Source organism: Melanostigma gelatinosum (assembly GCF_949748355.1).
Source record: "Melanostigma gelatinosum genome assembly, chromosome: 18".
NCBI lineage: Eukaryota > Metazoa > Chordata > Actinopteri > Perciformes > Zoarcidae > Melanostigma > Melanostigma gelatinosum.
In genome coordinates, this window is record NC_136651.1 from 16405563 (window position 1) to 16425877 (window position 20315).

Sequence of the window (20315 nt, forward strand, 5' to 3'; positions counted from 1 at the left end):
GTTGGGACGGTTCAGTATCCCGCGCTAATGGAGCAGTTGGTGGGATTCATCCTGCAGCATGTGGAGCGTTTTGTCCTAAGTGTTCAAAGGAGATCTTAGGAGCCGACGCGGCTCTCTGCTGCTGATTCATTACTCCCGTTAGAGAATAAGCTGCTGGGTGCAGACACCCTGACGATAATGACATGTCCATCAGGATTATTTATCCCCTGTTTTTCAGATGGGAGATTCTGCAAGGCTCCCCCTGGCCTCCTTCTCAATTTGAATGAGTGACTCTGTGTCTAGCCCGAAATGCAGCGCAGATGACATGAATAGACTAATAAGCTGGAACTGGTAAATGCATTAGGCCAGGTGGTGTTTTTAATAAATAGTAAATGCAGCTCCTAAATTAAACTTGGGGAAGATTGAGGTAAGTAATCTTTCAGTATCAGGTCATATATTTGTCTTAATTACTTCCTGGGAGTTTTCCACCATATCTGTTGTCTTAATGCATTCTCTAAACTTGTGTTTGTTTGTTCTACAGTGTGGAGGTTTGGGTCTATTTTTCTTTGTGAGGCTGTGCATGTGTTCAGTATAAGTGCGTGACAAACTGCATCCGATGCTGTGGGTTGGAAAAACCTAGTTCCAGTTCGTTAAGTGTGGCGTGATACACGTGTTGTATGGTGATGTTGAACAACTGAGCTCAATATGTGCTTTGTCATTGGACTCCTGGGTTTGTACTTTCCTGAGTTTGATTTATTTCCTCATTGCAGGAACACAATATGTCAGCCTTCTTTACCGAACACACGTTGACGCGTCACAGGAGGAAAGTCACATGACAAGTCAAATGACAACAACGAGGGCTGAGTTCCATTTAGCTGCTTCAGCTTCGGGGTCCTGCTGTCGAGCAATTGTTAATGTCGTTATTGGGGACACCTGTGCGTCAACACGTCTGCTGTGAAAAAGGGCCTGTTCTCATTGAAAGTTTGAGAAATTGTCGCATTGCTGCATTTCTCGGCATGTCACCGCCACCTGAAGATGTGAGGATATGTGGGTAATGTGCATGCTGGCTCAATGGACTGGCTGTGACACAGTACGTCGGCTGGTACTGTAATTAATTTGATCAATTACACCTGTGTTTACCTCACTATGACTTGCCAAAATGGCTGCTTTGGAAAGGGCTTATTGGCAGGCACGATCGGTTTGTCACCTGTGTGCCCGTACGTTGGCATGTACGAGCGCACGCGTGTGCTCTGTTGGTGTGCACGAGACATCACGCTAGTAGAGGTTAACCAAAAAACATATGGGAACCCTTTTTAATCTGGTTTGCCATTTCAATTAGCGAGCCAGTGCTGCCAGCGGACAGTTTGCTACTTGTGCTAATTTATGAAAACAGTCCTGTTGGGGATTGTAGTTCCACAGTTGTCACCGCTAACTACACCGCATCACATGTCTGAGTCATTTTGACGAGTTACCAGTTCGGACAAAATTCCATGAGCACAAACCCTGCTTCCCAGTGCTCGGTCGGTATTGTCATGTGACCACTAATCCCAGATCGCAGCGCTCGCTAATTCTGGGAATGTTTATGAATTTGGTTCTCTGTGTGTGATGTAGAGGTGCCTGGAGACTGTGTTGGTGGGTGGCCCCAGGAGTCCTCCAGGCAGGCAGGGACGGACACCGAGAGAGAGAGAGACGCTGCCTCCCCCTCCAGCACTGCCACTGACCATGGCCAGGGAGCAGCCCAACGTGGGGGACCTCCTCCCGCTCCTTGAGACCTCCGACCTCCAGCAGCTAGATGAGATCAGAGGCCTCATCAACGAGCAGCTCAGCACCGGTAGGGCGGCTTGGCTCCTTTTGCCGGCAGAGTTGTTTATCCTTGTGTGTTCAGATATCTGGGGAGCTTTGAGAATTTGTAACTTTACTCGTCGGTTTGGCCTGTGCCTCATCGCCCAGGTTTGATGTACTTTTTACCGGCTCTTTTCACAGACCAACAGCGTCGCTCCGCTGATTTCCTGGTTTTAGTATGCTCACTGCTATTTCTTGAAGAAATAAACAAACTCCTCCCTGTTATCCTTCCTGTTTTCCTTAAAGAGCGAGGGTCCATGCTGCTGAACGCGCTGGTGGACTACTTCTTGGAAACGAACTCTGCCCAGGCCATGCATATCCTCTCCTCAGTCAGAGAGCCACACGATAAGGTGAGAGACTCACAGGATTTAAAACAACAACATTTTTTGGGTGAAATCAATTATTTCCGATTGAATCGTCTGGATTAGAGGATCTGCTCAACTTTCTTTTTTTTTGCTTTCCTCTCCCCGTGCTTTGACTTCCTGTAGTTTGAGAGGGACAGGCCCAGCAATCTGTGCATGTGATTTATATATCGGATTCTAGCTCGTCATGTAAAATACTTGAGTAACATGGAGGTCAAACAACAGACTCTATCACGATCACAGTTCTTCTATACAGCTTTTAAAAAGTTGACTCTGTTGTAAACGTAAAGTAAAACCATTATCAGAAACCGACTACAAGCTGATAGGTCTGGTAACATTTTATTTACGGGGTGGGTCGTCCAGTGCTTCGTCGTTGTATTTGCATATTGCCATAGCAGACTAAGATGTGGATGTGTTGTGGTGCCGGGCTTTGAGGTCATTGTCATTATTTCTGCAGTCTCCTATGATTTAATTTGCATCTAATCAAAACGCCCGTAGCAACTTCCGCGAGAGGTCGGCGTAGAATCACAGCGGTGATTTGTAGCTGCTACTTGTTTGTGTAACTTAATAATATATGATCTCGATATAGAAAAAGTGCACTTCTAAATTAAGTTTCAGGGTAGTTTCCTCTCCTTATCAATTACTAACAAGAAAAAGAACTCCAGCCACCTTATTGTGTTGAATACAGAGCTAACTCCGCTTGTCCCTCCCTCCCCATCGCAGCACCTTCTGGACAAGATGAACGAGTGCATGACCAGACAGGCCTGCCGTCTGCCCACCCTCACCCTGCTCGGCCACGTCGTCCGCAAGCAGCCGTCCTGGATCCACAAGATCGCTCGATACCCTCTGCTGCTGTCGCTGCTCAAATGCCTCAAGGTAACCACCCAGCTGTGACTCGGTGAGCAAAGGCCTCGTCTCGCCGAGGCACTGAGCGGCGTGTGGACGGACGACCGTCCTGCTGCTTTAGAATCGCATGGCATGTGTGATATTTGGGCGGACTCTTATAATTTACAATTTCCTTTTAAGGTTTCGGTGCTCCATCAAACAATATATATTTGTTTAATTTGCGAACAAAGCAAGCAGACGTGTGGATAACAGCACATTCTCTAACAGCACAGGTAGACTTCTTAGAGCATTGGTTGAGCTGGAATCTTATGATATTCAGTGCGTTAAAATCGTCCGAAACCTGAGTATGAAACCAACAGTACGTGAATTGCATACTATTGGACCCTTCTGCGACATAAATATCCCTCAACGCAATGCGGTAGTGACGAGTACGTTCATAACGGAGAATGGCAGACAGCTCCGTTACGTCAATAACGCTTTGATATAAGTGTAAGTATAAGATTCCACTTTGCTCGGCTTATTGTATATATTTCAGTTATTTCAGACATGATTTTAGCAAATCATTGTTTCGTCAAATGAGATATTGATTATGTGCATAGTCTGCTGCAATAGGCTGGTGTTTGCTTTTAAACCAACCAACTACCTGGCTCCTCAACCCTCTCCCAGCTAAAGGTTATCCGGCCCATTCTGGCACCGACAGTTATTAACTGTCTTTGTCAAATCACAAATTAAAAGTTCTTAATTTCAACTTTTTCAATCTCTGACTTTGTCACAAACCAACTTTTGTCCAACGTCCTGGCAGACGGATACGGACGTAGTGGTGCTGATAACCGGAGTGCTGGTGCTGATCACTCTGCTCCCCATGATCCCTCAAGCCGGGAAGCAACACCTGTGGGAGTATTTCGACATCTTCGGCCGCCTGGCGTCTTGGAACCTTAAGAATCCCGGTAGGAGCTTCCTGTCACATCTCGCAGAACACGTCGGTGCAACGTGTGTGTGAATGGGTCGCCCCAGCTAGTCTTTGGGGTGGCAACTACTCGCACACTAACTTCGAGTACAGCACAGGATAATGATGTATGATGTATTGCTAGCAGAAAATATCACTTTTAATACTGTACATACTACATAAACCTTTTCAGCCACTTGAATATTGTGTTTTCGTCTCATCTACCAAAGAGTCAACCACCCATAGGCTTCTTATGTGTTTCAAGTTTTTGAATGTTTGATATTTCTGACTCGTTCAGGGCACGTTTCGGAGGTTTACCTAATCCACCTGCACGCCAGCGTCTACTCACTCTTCCACCGTCTCTACGGCATGTACCCTTGCAACTTTGTGTCCTACCTGCGCTCCCATTACAGCATGAAGGAGAACATGGAAACGTTTGAGGAAGTAGTGAAGGTGAGGACCCCTGCTGCCGTGCTTTCTCATTCTACGTTATTACAAAGTACTAATGGAGATTTTTTGTCCGACCATCCAGCCGATGCTTGAACACGTTCGTATTCACCCAGAACTGGTGACGGGTACCAAGGACCATGAGCTCGACCCCGCCAGGTAAACCCTGCACTCAGGGTAGGAAATTCACATATTATTTTGGGGGCAATTTTTGCCCCCACTGACTTAAATCCAGGGGCATTTTCAAAAAACTGGGGGCATTTTTTTGAAACTTGTGAAATAACATTTAACCTTTGTTCAAAATAATACATACACTTATTTAGGCTTACAGTATATGAGCAATTGTCATCAAATGGCAATAATAAGACTATTGGGCAGTAGCCTACAGATTCAAAGCGTTTTCTTCGATTTATTTAACAAAAAACTAACTTATCAGACAATCGCATTCTATTTTATTATTTCTTTGTAGTTATTTATTATTGTTAAATGTTTTAAACAACTATTAACAATTATTAAGTCAACGATGCCTTGATTACATATACATCAGTCATTGTATGGAATTATTGAGAGATATTTTTGTAGCACCTCAAATATTGTGATATTACCCATTTCTGTCCTGAACTTATGCGTTAGTCATTCTGTGGAATTTTTGAGAAACATTTTATAGCACCTTAAAAATGTGCCATTTGAAGGTACAAATTCAGTTCAGAGTTTTTGCTTCGTAAAATATCTTAATTGACTGTCACTCAGGTATTATTAACTTCCAGCGACCCTCAAATCAAAGAATAAAGACGCTTTACGCACAATGTAGGTGTATTTTCCCTTTAACTCATGAGATGCAGGTAGCATGTTGTATACTTCATGTGAATATAATTCATTTAATCTCATTTCCATTATGCAATATGTGTACTTTGTTGGCATCTTATTCTGAAGACCGGATGTTCGTCTGAAGAAACCGGATGTTGTCTCACGTTAATCTTTACGTTAACTTTCAAAGTCCTTCGCTCGCTCCCGATCTGCGCCGCTTGAATGCGTTTACCGTGAATTTCAGGATATAGGTGCACTAACATGTAAGTGTCTGCTGAGTTGACCGCAGTCACAGGTCTGATTCAGAAGCGCTCCCTTTTTTTCGGGGGCATTGTTTGCCCCTCTCCTAGTGATATCCGGGGCAAAATGATATTTCTTTGGGGCAGCTTTGCCCTTGTGTATTTCCGACGCTGCCTGCACTGCTCTGCCTTGTAAAGGAACAATTCACTGTTTAACCTTCTTTTCCAAGTCTACCGCATCTCCTTGACGATCGGTGCTGTGCTTTTGCTGCAGGTGGAAAAAGTATGAAATCCACGATATCGTCATCGAATGTGCCAAAGTGTCTCTAGACCCCAAGGAGGCCTCCTGTGAGGAGGGCTACGCCAACATGCCTGCCAACTTTTACCCCCAAGTCCACCTGCGACCACAAGACTGCACTTCCAGCCCCTACACAGACCTCCACAGCAGCTTCGGTCAGTAAACCCCTCATGCGTAAGACGCCTGGTAGAGCCCCAACCATACAGGAAGCACAACTATAAATGGTCTAGCAGCGATCTAAAGACACCGTAGGTTACGTTTGTTTAACCACAATGACAAACGTCTCTTTTGGGGGTAATCTTTTTATGATGATGATGTCATAAAATATGACGACAGACATTCAAAACCCAAACAAACATTTGATTCAATTTATGCTGGAACTAACACAGTTTGGTAATCTGTATCTGACATCTAGTGAGTTTAAAATCTTATGGGCCACATTTGGATGTTGCACGTGTATTTTGGCATAAACAAAACTCTTTTAATGTGAAAGCGTACATGTAATATTTCATAATAAAGTACATTTTCTGGGAAAAAATGTATTGAGAAATATTCAATGGGTAATAGAGCGATATGGGAATGCAAGCAACATATAGATGTAATGTACAGTCAGATACAAATATTGGCAAAACTTCAGCTGACATCTTGAATTTTAAGTTCTCAGTGTCCCTGTTGAAGGAATTAACCATTTCAGTGCATCTTTCCGTCCACATGTAAATTTAGCAACAGTATGTTGGATACAGTGCAAACAAAAGGAATCATCCATCTGATGTTATTAACCGTCAGTACTGGTTGTGTCCATGTGTCGTGCTACTAATATGAGTATGTGCTGCAGTAGTACAGCGCTTGTGTTTTTGATATTAAACATTGTATTCTAACTGGTTTAAAGGACAAACCCCAAACAGCAGTGTCCTAAAGAGCAGTAGGTGCTACCATTGGAGGATTGATCCGACTATTTGTCTTCTTGACAACAGGAAGTTCTTCTTCGACCCCGTTCTCGACTCCACGGCAGCCGCTACCCCCGCCCCTGTCCTTGCCCCCCTTCTCAGGGACGCAGTCCTCCCCCCGCAGCCCACAGACCTCCAGACGGCAGGTAAGCTCATCCATAACGCTGTCAGAATGTTGGTTGAGCTGCAAGGTAGCTGATCGGGGGGGTGGTAGCAGGGGGGTACATTGAGTGAAATTGTGTCGTTCTGGGCAAGATGCTCCACTCTCACACCAGGTGAATTTAATATTGAAAGTCACATATTTCAGTAAAGGTTCATCAACAACTTGAAAGTGTCCAGGATCATATTACTTAATGTTACATACATTTTTAACTGTAGTACAATAAGGAGGAAGTACTCCTCCCTCAGTTACAATCATTACAGCAGTAATTGGATCCCGAAAGCAACACTTGCGTTTTCTGAAGGGAGGTCAGAGGTCAGGGATTCAGCAAGGTGGACGATCGGCCAAAGGATCTGGATATTAGAGTGAGTCCGAACTACCAATTCAGTTTCCCCCCCAAGAAATTGTTTAGCTGAGGTGGTGAGCCACCCAGATCTTGACTCGCATCTTCCCATGATGGGTTTAGTTACTAGATGCCCAACAACAACAACAACAAATGTTCACTGCTTTTATTTTTGTCTCAGAGTTGGCCGATCTCTGTTATAAACCATGTAATTACACCCCACTTCAGCCTGCAAGGTGGAATGTAAGATTTTGAGACCGTCAACGCAACCTGACTGACTGTTGTGTAAACGTAGCACGAACTCTGACTTTGGAGATCGGCAGCTTATATCTGCGTTGTGATGGTTTCTCTGTCGGCGCTGGAATCGTTTGGGTCTCTTTCGTCACAGAACTCCTCTGGTGAACTCAACTCTTCCTGTGGGGGCAAGGACCCTCTGTGGAGCCCCTCCTCGTTGTGTGGCATGGCCACGCCCCCTTCCTCCAGAGGCATGTCGCCCAACTCGGAGCTCTCCCACAGTGCCTCACACCTCCCCGGCCGCTTCCAATGCACATCAGGTCAGCGCTCGCACGTTAACAAGAGAGCTGTTGGTGCACTGATCTGGAATTTTCTCTTCTGCTGACCACTGATTTGTTTTTGAGCAGGAGGAAAAGGAACGCCTGCCTCCAGCACGCCAGCCACCTCTTCCCCACCTCCCACCCTGTCAGATGACTTCCCCATAATCTCCTTACCAGCCAACACAGTCCAGTCCAGTCCGCCAAGAAAGGTATGCTCTCTCCCCTGCATTTTAAAATTGTCATTACAACACCACTTGTTTCCATTTTTTCCCCCCAGTCAGTGAGTTAGTGACAGTTCGATGTCTATTTGTGAATTTTATTTGTACTTTCACAAACAGACTTTTTCAAATATTTAGTTTTTCAGTGCAAAAGGCAAATGCTGCTTTTCTGAATTTCACAATAGTTAAATTATTCAGGAGACTGTTCCTCTTGTGTTGCTAATTAGGAACGTCCAAGCAAATATGACAAACGTGTCCGCCGACTCAAATGATCTTAACTTGTATCGTCTTGAAAACTCATTTCCGAGTCAGCAGGAGGCAAATTCATTAACATGCTTTGATTCTGGAGTGACTCATCGGGAGAAAAGAGTTGAAATCCTCGCAGTCATATTGTTGGTTCGCAGCAGGAGTCTGATTCGGGGGTGATTTTTGTCTCATAAATGTTCTTTATTCTGGTGCATGAATGTAGAAGTAGGCAATAATAAGAGCCTGAGGTCTTTAATCCCACATCATTCACTACAACGTAAAGGATAAATGAAAACTATAAACTTTGACTTTCCAGGATCGGCGACATGGAGAAAGTGGTAAGCCTGCACTGGTGAGACAGGAACCAGTGAAAGATACAGAGAAGACTGCGGAAGTAGCAACAAACAGAGGTAAGTGTCTCATCTCTGTGATTTAATTGTCGTTGATTTCAAAGTAAAGTTCTTCACAGCTCCTCAATTTTCAATGGCATCCAAAATGAACCCGTGGAAAAGCACGGTTAATAATTTAACCCGGAGAGGACTCAGTCGTGGTTAAAAGGTTCAGTAATATTTGTTGTTTTTAGTGCACTTCACTCTCTGTCTGCCTCAAAAAGCACATTTTCCTCCTGTGACGATTATTCGATGTACCACGTGATCAGAGAGTCCACTCGGGTGTTGACAGACAGACCTGTCTCGTCTACCGATCTGTATTTGCGATAGCAATATTGGATCGTTGATCTTAACGAGGTGCAAACATTCCTAAAAAAATAACTATCAGAGGTGGATTTGTAGCGTCGATGTTTTTGCCTTTTTTCTTTTTGAGACGTGTTTCTGACCCACACTTGTGTGACTCTCCCTCATCAGAAGCGGGAGCTGCGGAGAACGTCTCCATGACTCTGACGGAGCTGTCGGTCTTCATGAAGAAACAGGAGCTGGAGCTTCAGCTGAGGACAGAGAAAGAGAGGGAAGAGGGTGAGTGTCCACTTGATTTGATCCAAGAGCTGTAATTGTGGGTATCCTCACACAACCAAAATCTGCTGTTTGCTGATTTTTCTTGGTGGGGAAGCACAAAAAATACAGGAGTTAAACTGCTGTGGGGGTGTGTTTTAACAGCCACACCACTAAAATGGCCAGACCCAGGTTTGGTGTTCCAGTATCGATGAACCAATTTGCCCAAATTCCTTCTTTAGCCAACATAAAAATATTTGGCTCCATTTTAAACAGAGATATCCTATTGCGGACACCATACATATAGGTGCGATTAACATCATTTCAAGTCATTCAGAACGGTATTTAGTTTTGACTGAACCCAAAAGTGTTGAATTGGATCCCACGCGCTGAATGCACCTGTGCTCACACACTTTGACTAAACATCCAAGATGCTAACACACTGTTTATATACCTGCTTGTGTTCAGCTATCGCTGCGCAGTCACTGGTTTTAAATCCCACTTGAGCCACTCGTACTAAAAATGAATGCACCGACAGTACTGTGAAGCACTTTGCATGGAAGCATCTGCCAAATGGCACAAGCTCTTGCTGCCAAAGCTAGCTGCTTAGACTTAAACATTTCCCTTCTCTCTTTGAGGAAAGAAAACCAAACAGAATCCCAGACACCTTGTTGTTTTTATCTGTGCCGGATAGCAGGTACTTCACACTTCAAGTATTTCCGCTTTAAGTCCACCTCGATCACCCGTATGCTGTTTCTGCTGCAGCTGCCATCACAGAGGAGCTGCTGAAGATCACCGAGGAGAAGCAGGAGCTGTCGGGTTTGAGGGACTTCGACTCCCCGTTCTATCTCACCACGGAGACTCTGACCGGCTGTCAGGCACCAGACAAGACCTTCTCCGACATCCAGCCCGGCGGTCCCGCCAGCGACACCCAGCATGTCGTATCCACGCCGGACAAAGGGGAGACCACCGCGAGTACCAGTGGCGGCGGGAGCGAAAGGGGAGGAGGCGGAGCAGGGGACAGCAGGAGCTCAGCCCTCGGCCTCGAGCAGTCCTGGTCCTTCCAGTCAGGGTTCACCCCCATCGATCACCACCTGCACCGGAGCCCCTCGGCCCCGGACGAGGACTTGGCGAAGTTCGGGATGTTCTCCCCGAGCCCGTGCGACAAGGCGCCGGTGCCCTACGAGTCGTTCTTCAACCTGGCCCTGCCCAGGGCGGCCTCGCTCTTCGTGGGCCAGAAGACGACGGAGGCGGTGCACAAGGCGGCGCTGGAGAGGATGCTGCAGCGGGAGGAGGGGCTGGAGGACGGGGAGGAGGAAGGAGTCGCGACCGCTTCCCCGCTGGAGGTGCTGGATCGCCTTGTTCAGCAGGGGAGCGACACCCATGATAAAGTTCTCAAGAGGTAAGGGCTTAGCTTCCCATCCGCACAGGTCGATTTTGATTTGAGGTTTTATGGCTTTTATTTTCTTCTTATCTTTTATTTGCCATTTACACCTGAACAGGTTTTTTGCCACCATTTTGACTTTTGCTCTCTGACTGCTCTCTGGACTTGGAGTGTGTTGTCGGTGTGAAAGAGGGTGTTGTGAGTCTCGGTGTGCTGGTCACTGTGAACAGCCTGTCTGGGTTGTTTCCAGTCTGTTACCGCAGCCGAAAGGAAACACCCAGTTTAGAACAAGCACGACATTGTTCAGAATCCCTCGGCCCCTTTCACACATACACACACACACACACACACAGCTGGTCCTCAGGGCCAACAATACAACCGTGTCAGCAAAGTACACATTGGGCACAGAACGATCTGGCTTCGCTCTTTTCCGTGGCTCATCACCCCAACGTCGGTCTTCATCGGAGACAAACGCGGCCGGATGGAGGGAATACAATCAGCGGAAAGACATTACGCTGAGACAAATGGCAAACTGTATTTACAATCATGTTTTGGGTGTTTCAGGAGAGCAAAATCTTATGTTTCAAAAGCGACAATAGTTTTGAGTTATTTGAATATATCCATCTATCCATTGTCTGTGTTGACCTGTGTTTTCCACACATTTCACCCACGTTGTGTCTCAGCGTAGATTAGTGCAGTCTGGGCCGTCTATAGCTGCCCCAGCCGCTGCAGTGTTTCCTTATGAATACCTCGTTGTGTTAAAACCTGGTTTGAGATATAGTATGTTCATCAATGAAACGTTGGTGAATTTAGCAACAGAATAATTGTTTCTTTCCCCATTCTCAACACCAGAAGCTCTTGCTTTTCCTAAACCACGTATATACACTGAAAATGATCATATCCTTACACATCCTGACTGCCATGAATCACTAAAGAGAAGAAACATCCCAGAGAGATCATTCTTCTAAAATGTTTTTCTTTCGTTCTGCTCTTCCAGATTACCTTTGCCAAGTAAGTCAGCTGACTGGACGCACTTTGGAGGTAAAACACTGGCAGCACTAGCCTGCCGTACACTGATAAAAGAAGCCGTTATGGAGGCTGCAGATGGAGCGTTATTCAGGCATGACTAGGGATTCGTCACGAGCTCCGAGACATGAGCAGCCTGTTGAAATGTTACCCAGCCAGAGGGGGAATTTGTTCAGCAGAAGTTAATCAGAAACGCAGAGTTCCCACAGTCATGCAGAGCCTGTTTTGTTAATACTCTTGGCCAACTTGTAATTACAACTCTAGAATTGAATCATCTCCCCTGGTTGGCTGATGGGAGTCATGTAATGTTGATTGCGTCTCAAACTAAATTCAACTTGGAGCTTGTGGCTGACTGATGACTTGGTCTTGGTTCAAATTCTCAGGATGCTTTTCTATTTAAATGTTCCTTCGTTCGTACGTGTTGACAAGGGAAGCTCTGTATCCAGAGTAATGTTGGCCAATTGTAGGGGTTGACTAGTACAACATTTAAAATATATTTTGGAATGTGATTAACTGGGTAAACGGCAGCCTTGAGCAGGTCGTTTGGATTTTTTTTTTTTAAAGTGGGGTTGTATGCAAAACGCATTTTAGACAAAATCAACATTAGTTTAAGTGTATGCTATATTTACAATATTTTCACCGCCTTGCTATGCAGTGAGACAGCCCTTTCCAACAGGAAGTCCTCTTCAAAGCCACAAGACTCCTTCTGACAAAAACAGTCATTGACCTTGCTGAACAAGGACGTTGCCATGATCAGTTTTTGTTGTGTGACTTTAATGGATCCAATCTAACCCTATAAATACTGAAGACTCACAATAACACGTACAACAATACCGCTTTAAGGCAGCTAAGAAACTCCCGTGTTCTGCGAGGAACAGTTTTTGGCAAAGGAGTCTTGTGGCTTTGAAGAAATCATGGATAACAGCTTCATTCATGAAAATATGTAATGACTTGCTGCAATAATCTGAAAAGACTAAATATACGTGCGTCACATGACTGTCATTATGGTTGTTATGATGCACATTATAATTCAAATTAAATCATTTTTAAATGTTTTGTGTTGTGTCAAATCAAATTTTAAGGATTACAGAAAGCCAGCGAAGATCTATGCCCTTGAAATAGTTTAGCATTTCTAGTTTCCCGTCACTGTGTGACCGGTCAGCAAATGTTCCCTTTTGTAAAGTGAGATACGTAAAACTTGATTTTGTTTATTGCCAATGATGGACATTTACACCGGAAGGCTGTCAGCGTTTATGGCTTGGCGAAATCTCATTGAGTCACCTGTGCTATCCCACACTTTACCAATAATTGTGTTTGTTTCTACTCGTGTGACCGTGTTAATTACATTGTTATTACCGTGGCCTCTCCAGGCTCTGCTCCGCTGGACGAGCTTCACACGCTGCGCAGCCAGCTGCTCCTGCTGCACAACCAGCTGCTGTACGAGCGCTACAAGAGGGAGCAGCACGCCGTCCGCAACCGACGCCTCCTCCGACGCATCATCAACGCCACCGCGCTGGAGGAGCAGAACAACGCTATGGCAAGTGTGCACGCGCTCATTATCACAGATTAGCCCTGCTGGAGACCCCCAAAAAAACAGTATTAAATGTTTTGTCTTCTGGAATGAAGTGTAAACAACGAGGTGGAGCACTGACACATTCAATCGGCTGAACATGTTGCACAGTAATTCCGTTTTGTGACAGTAAAAAAAAAAAAAAAGTATTGTCTGGCCCTGCCATCGCTAAAAAAAAAGCTGGACTGAACAAACTGCTGCAGTTTTAAGCATCTGTTCTTTCTAACAGACGTTTAGAAACTCCGTACTCTTTGTGCTTAACGTGCGTGTGTGTGTGTGTGTGTGTGTGTGCGCGCGCAGAAGGACCAGCTGAACCTGCAGGGTGTGGACATCGTGTCTCTGAGGGAGAGTCTGCAGGTGGAGCAGCAGCGGTACAGGCAGCTGTGGGACGACCGGGAGACGGTGGTGACCAGGCTGCACAGTCAGATCAGACAGCTGCAGCAGGGTCGGGATGACTACTACACCAAGAACCAGGAGCTCCAGGTACACACACACTGATCTAGATACAGGCACACAAATGTATAAATAACTGTGTTTTAAGGCAGCTTCATGATGATAAAGTACACCTCTATTTGTCCACCGTAGTTGCCTTTAGAAGATCTAATGTGACTCTTTAATCTGGTTCTGTTCGGGTTCTCCAGAGCAAGTTACATGAGTGCCAGAAGAGGATAGATGAGCTGGAGGCGGAGCTTCAGAGGGCCAACAACAAAGTGTGCCACACTGGTCACCTCCTCAACCAGATGTCTATCAAGGTAAAGGAAGACTTATTTAATGGGGTGAGTGAACTAGTTTCAGGTCATTGATTAAAAGGCACGTAGACCGCCTACAACCCCACTTTAAAAAAATCCAGCAGCACTCTTTCGTTGCTGCCCTTCTGGCTAATCTAGTGTAGAATGTAAATCCCCAAAGATTCCTGCGTGCCTCCTTCTGCCTTTCTAAATGGAGGAGTGGAGCCGGCTGAAGGACATCTGGGGTTACAGCAGCGCATGTCCTCGTCCTGCCACCTCTCCCCAGACTGCAGCCTGTCCCAGGGCCCGGTTGCCTTGGAGATGCCATCTCTCCCTCTCTATTTTTGGGTCAGCATCACGGGGGCTTCGGGTGTTTTTTGCCTCCTGGGGCTTGTTTGAAGTCTGTTTCCCTCCTCCGACCCAGACTGAACCCGAAATCCTGACAGACACGGAGCAGTTGATTCAGGAAACGGGCTGTTAGATGACTAAAGCTCCTTACTTATGATGCTCAGACAGAATGAATAGACTGCATAGTGCGTGGATTAATATCTTAACATCACTTTCAGAGACTGTCTGTACAGTGTCATGAAGAAGCTCCTTAGCGTGACGCGTACACTGAAATGTTTAGACGGCTCGTCGGGCGCAGCTTGTTGAGTATTCAGCGGGTTTCTGCGAGAGATCATTAGTGACTCATTCTGCCGTGCCTGTTGTGGATGCGCTCCCAGATATTCCTGGACAGGTTTGGTTTGTAGCTTAATTGCTGTTTTGCCCTCCGTCGACATTGTTTGTCTCGTGTGTCCTTCAGCTGAGCAACAGTGAGAGCACCCAGCAGCAGATGAGCTTCCTGAACAAGCAGCTGCTGCTCCTCGGGGAGGCGCATAAGCTGTCCATGCAGGAGTTACCCCACGCAGGCGCCGACAATACCAAGGTACGGTGGAAGAAGTGTGTGTGTGTGTGTGTGGGAGAACTGCGGAGAAGACGTACTGAGGTGAAAAAAGGGACACTAATTGGGTTTGTTGGGCGCCAAGTCAAACTGTCCCGCTGAAGCGTTTTTAGCTTCACTGTAAGATGGTCTTTCTAGATCATGTCATGGTCATCATAGTTATACAACATTTAAAATAGTTGTATTAAGTGTGAGAAAAGACTTCATTTCAATCTCCATTATTTAAGTCTATCGTAAAATATATTCTGCTCATGAATTCCCATCCGTTAACTTCCAGTAAAAGGAAGGAAAGTAAATCCTAAGTGCTCTTTGTGTGTTTTACCCTCAACAGAGCCTGACAGGTTCAGGTGTGGAAATGAACGAACCCTCCGGTGTTAAAGTCACATGTTCTAATCTAATCTACCGACACACAGATACGATTTGGGGGTTGGTTAATCATTCAAAGATTAGAAAATAGACTGGAGATTAAATTCATTTCAGCTTGTGCTTTTTTGCCTCCAAAGGAGTAATCCATTGAGTTAGAAAATGTTGTATACTAGAAAATGATGGACATTTGCCGCCTTTGTCGCATCATACAATTGCGCCAGATGTTGTCATTTTGCGTCTTACCCATGTTCCAAATAGTTTCTTGCACGTCATAGTTGGTTGTGATCATGGAGAGGCCTGCTTCGTGCATCTTACTGAAACATTTTTTTGGGGTTTTGTATAGAGTAGCTCAGATAATGAGTCCGACAGTAACGCTGACTGATGTTTCTCGCCAGCTATAACGCAACTATCAACACTCGAGTAGCGGTGCATTTTATCTGGTACGTTTGGGAGACCTGAGTTGTTGTAAAATCCAATATTTGTTTTCCTAGATTTGACTCCTGTACTTTGTACTGTGCTACAGAGCCACACTTTGGATGCATTTTCACACCTGTATAATTAGTATATTGTAAACTACATTCTCCTGAAATTACTATTTCATATCATTTCTCAGTTGACACTCACGTTTCGGATGTCCAGCGCTTCATTGAATGCACCACATGAAGTAGAAGTCTACAAAGAAAGAAACTGAGTTCCTCTGAGTCAAAGCACATTCACAGGTGCTGTAGATAATGGCAGAAAGTAGCATTTATTGCACAGAAAAATAGTGACGCACACTGAAAACTCCCCATAGAACTACCATGGAAAGAACAAGCTGCTGTCACATGGCGATAAACTTTTTTTCTTTTTTTATATAAGCGCCACAATCCTTGGTCTGCGTCTCCTTCACCCTCTCGTTCATTTCTCGTTGCTTCCTGCTCTTTGTACCTGTGTGGACGACGACCCACCAACCCAGGAGGCCCAGATGCTGAAGCTGTCTTATGGGAAAGAGGTGGAGACGCTGAGGCAGAGCCTGCTGGTTCAGGGTCAGAAAATGGAGGCGGCGCAGCAAAGAGTCTGCGAGCTGGAGACGCACCACTCCAAGAAGGAGCACCTCATCGCCGAGCAGAAGAAGTTCCTCGAGGACGTGAAGTGTCAAGCGAAGTGAGCGCGAACCTCTCGAGTCCTCAACACAAGCTCCTCGTGTCCTCTCGCTCGCTCCCGCGTCATCTTTTTCTTGATTCTTTTCCCTCTCTGCTCTCTGTTTGCAGGGCGGAGCTGCAGGGCTCAGACAGCAGGTATCAGGCTCAGAGGAGAATCACTCAGCTGCTGCAGACTGAACTCCTGCAGCTCTACAGCAGAGTGGAGACGGAGGCGCCGGCCGGCACCGCCAGCAGCTCGCCACCAGGGGGTGACGCTGAGCCTCACGCTTCTGCTGACTCCAGGTCAGGCTCAGCACTGTATTTTTTTTTTTTTTTTTTTTTAGCTGTTCAGTTTGCATCCTACTGTGTTACATTTAGACTGCCACATTTACTTGTAACTTACTTTTTGCAAGCAATTCACACAAAGATCTGTGATTGTATTTTTTTTTAACCACATACAGTCATCGTGGACAGTTTCACATCTCGAGTTGGGCTCCAAGCCGCTGTATCACACAATACTCTTGCCAGCATCACGATCCACATGCACACATAGAACATGGATCATAAATCATACATGCATTTTAAATTGTGTTTCCCATGACCCCTCAGATATAATGCACGCATGTACTGGTATTGTCTCGATGGACATGAATACTTACTACTTTAGTGTTTCTCTTGTCCGCCACAGTGTCACGGTACCAGACAGACAACTTCACACCAACGAAGAAGTGGGCAGCAGACCACCGCGCGGCTCCCCTCGGAGCCACAGCAGCACTTTATCGCCACGTCAACCAAAGGCGAGCAACTCTTCCAGGACCACGGCCTACTCCGGCAGCCAGGACCAGGCCCCATCCCTGCTGGAGGAGCCCTCCCTGTCCTGTCCCTACGCCAACTTGCTCGCGCCCCTGCCCCCGGCCGACGCGCCGCTCATCGTGGGCTCCTACCCCAGCGCCAAGAGCTTCCTGGGCATGAGGGCCCGCGAGCTGTTCCGCAACAAGAGCGAGAGCCAGTGTGACGAGGAGGAGGAGGAGCAGCAGCAGTCGTCGTCACGCCTGGCTGGCCTCGCCCACGGCCTGAAGACGGAGCTGTGCGTGGAGCCGCCCTGCCCCGGTTATGTCGCCCCCGGCGGCTCGGCACATTCCGCCGCCCCGGCCCTCGCCACTCCTCTCACTGTGCCCACCAAGGAGCCCCCCTCTGAGCCCAAGCAGCGGGCCTCCAGCCAGGAAAGCCCCCGCAGGAAGGCGGGATCAGGTGGAGGGCGGGGTCAGGCGGGTTCAGGGCGCCCCCGGCAGCAGCAGCTAAAGATCATGGACTACAATGAAACGCATCACGAGCACAGTTAAGACATTGGACTGAGCCGGGACGGAGGTCCGGAGACGAGTTTAACGTCGCAGAAGAGCTAAATCCGCAGAAAGAGTAACCCGTCAGCAACTCTTTGGATTTCTGTGTTATTTGTTCCATTCCTCTGAGTGGACAACAGGATTTCCCACAATGTTGTTCTACTTTTTTTTTCTTTTTTTCTTCAGTCATTCCCCCGATGAATTTGACATGATGAGAGGGATACTAAGTGGATGTGATGTTACCAGCGACGATGCTAGTCTTTGATTATGAGACAAATACGCCGAACAGTGATCAATAACTCTCATGTGACACTGTGAGCCCAACGTTTTTAAGGGTCAGTTCATCCGAACTGCAAACATCCCGCTTGGCTCCAGTTGTACCAGCCATGCGGAAAGTTTCGCTTTCATTTATCCAAGTTGTGAGAAATCGGTCTCTGAGATTTCTGCTGGCACAATGGAAGTGACTGGAAGTTCAGTGGCGCTCGCAGCATTGAAAGATCAGTTAGTGACACTGTTTCAGAAGGTTGTTTTTAAGTGAAGTCTTCTTTGATGGAGACACGCTTTCCAGGAAGACAAGTTGCTGTTCTAATATGTTATTTGTAAATGCTGTTAGCACCACCAATACAGCCACCTCCATTGTGTTGCATGTGGAGACGGCAATCTCTGACACAAATCTCCAAATTTGGACAAATGTAACTCCAGTCTGTACCACTGCAACCAAGTGAGAAAATGTTTAGTTTTATTCATAGTTTGGGTGTACCCACCCTTTAAAACCTAATCACTTATTAACAGCAGGAGTTATAATTTGTCACGATCATCTGTTCGGAGCACTTTGGCGTCGACCACGGACCGAAAAATGTTTTTGGTGTGAGGAGTGCATGTTGAGTGTTGCATCAGAGCGGTGGAGGTGATGGGCACATGGAGGTGTTTGGCTTTTGCTCTGGGGAAGCCGTGGAGTGGAAAACAAAAAATGTCTCCATTGAGGTTTTTTTTTAATTTAAATTTTTTATCCAAAATTAGTCTGCTTGTGGTTTTTTTTTCACGACTGTGAAAGCGCATGGGTGATGCAGTCGTGTTGGTTCTGGCATTTCAGCAATGACTCATCGAGGAAAGTGTTTGGAATTTCCACCTTCTGTTTTTTTTTTTTTTTTTTTTTTGTATTTATTCAGCCATGAAGTACATATCCTAAATTTGAATCAGACCTGGCAAATGACACAAGCCCAAGCTTCTTTTTTTCTGTTCAGGATGACCTGCTGATCATTTTTGAAGTGCCATACAAACATTTGTGTTCTGGCTGAACGGGAACGACTCTGAACAGAGGTGTTGTTTCTCGTGCTGCGCGTACAGTCAGCTGGTACACCGTGGGAAAGACAACGTCTCGTCCAATCGGGTTCCTTTTGTGCAGGTCTGATAAACGGGGAGTTTCCTCTGAGTATTAGAAGTAAACTAATCCTGTTGTCCACCGGGAACGCCTGCTGTCACTTCCTTTTGCCTCGCTATCTAAAGCATGTTCAACAATCCACTTTAAACGCCAACCGTAGTAACTACCGCAAACCAAGACAGAAGGTACAATCAGCACAAACTGAAGAAACCAGGACTCTGACCTGAGCTGGACAATCTGGGATCAAATGGCAAAAAGGAAAGCAGTGGCTTGTGTTTTAACTGTGAACAATAAAGATCGTCTTCAATGTTTTGCACTACAATTCTGAGTTTTGCTTTTATTCTGCTGCTGAATGTAAGCCGCCCTTTGTAAAATCCAGCGTCAAGATGTTTTCGTCATTCCGCCGTGTTGAGTTTGTTTTTGGGACGGGACACGTGCTCGTATGAATTCACACGTTAGATTTAACTACATTAGCATCATAATATTTTATGTGGGAGCTTAGGCCATGAACGGAACCAAATGTAGGAATTTTGTTGTCATGTTGAAAACTACACATTCACTATTGTCCATCCCGTGACTCCTAATATGTATTTGTATATGGCCTTCATTCAAAAGAGCTTGACTAACCCTGCCACAGTACATAGAAGTTAATAGAAAGAATACACACACGTAAGATGCTTACAAAATGTGACAACGATACAGTAACACCTGTATAAGAATAGTAAAAGTAACTTCTTAAGAATTGTTGTACTGACGCAGTTAATAATCTTAGAATAGAACAATGCTCCCACTCTCACGTGTGACCTGTGAACCCCGTTAGCTTAGCTTAGCTTTAACATTGGAGCCAGGTAGCATAGCCCTGTCCAAGATACCCCGCAGCTGCTTTAAACTCACTGATTAACAAGTTACGTTGCGTGAGTTTAGTCCACGCAGCCGGACAAGCTAACCGTCAACTGCCTCGTGGCTCATAGCGTCATATTAAATGGACAGATATGATATATGCATGGTCACAACAATCATTCCCAGTATGTTTTGTCTCCTTGTTCACACTGTCTCGGTGTGTAGTCTGTCTGAATCGCTCTGACTTCTCAGGGGTCGTGTTTATTGTAAATGTCAAGCAGGGTGCTAAGTGCAGGCTGAGCTACGTGTTTTTAGTGAAGCTTAGCTCACAGCATCAAAAGCAAAAGAAGATAAGAGTGTAGATGTGTGAGAACTACAACCTGATAAGCTAGATAAAGGCTGATGTTGGTTCAAATCAGATAACCTGGTCCTAAA

At 45.8% G+C, this 20315-nt stretch overlaps 1 protein-coding gene across 2 annotated transcripts; it reads left to right on the forward strand.

Moving 5' to 3' along the window:
* Positions 1–2078: 2078 nt before the first annotated feature.
* Positions 2079–19300, forward strand: tsc1b (TSC complex subunit 1b; the record flags this gene model as incomplete). Of its 2 annotated transcripts, XM_079289845.1 has the most annotated exons (20): positions 2079–2171; positions 2907–3059; positions 3832–3976; positions 4274–4428; positions 4508–4581; positions 5743–5921; positions 6741–6859; positions 7605–7770; positions 7858–7979; positions 8551–8644; positions 9098–9205; positions 9947–10583; positions 11563–11606; positions 12962–13128; positions 13462–13644; positions 13803–13913; positions 14695–14817; positions 16154–16341; positions 16449–16622; positions 17008–19300. In XM_079289845.1, the coding sequence occupies 20 exons, from the start codon at positions 2079–2081 to the stop codon at positions 17660–17662; spliced, it is 3690 nt and encodes a 1229-aa protein (XP_079145971.1). In that variant the 3' UTR covers positions 17663–19300. The 2 variants fall into 2 exon arrangements, with proteins under 2 accessions (XP_079145971.1, XP_079145972.1); XM_079289846.1 differs by lacking the exons at positions 2079–2171; positions 2907–3059; positions 3832–3976; positions 4274–4428 and having other exon boundaries at positions 4568–4599.
* Between the last annotated feature and the right edge of the window lie 1015 nt (positions 19301–20315).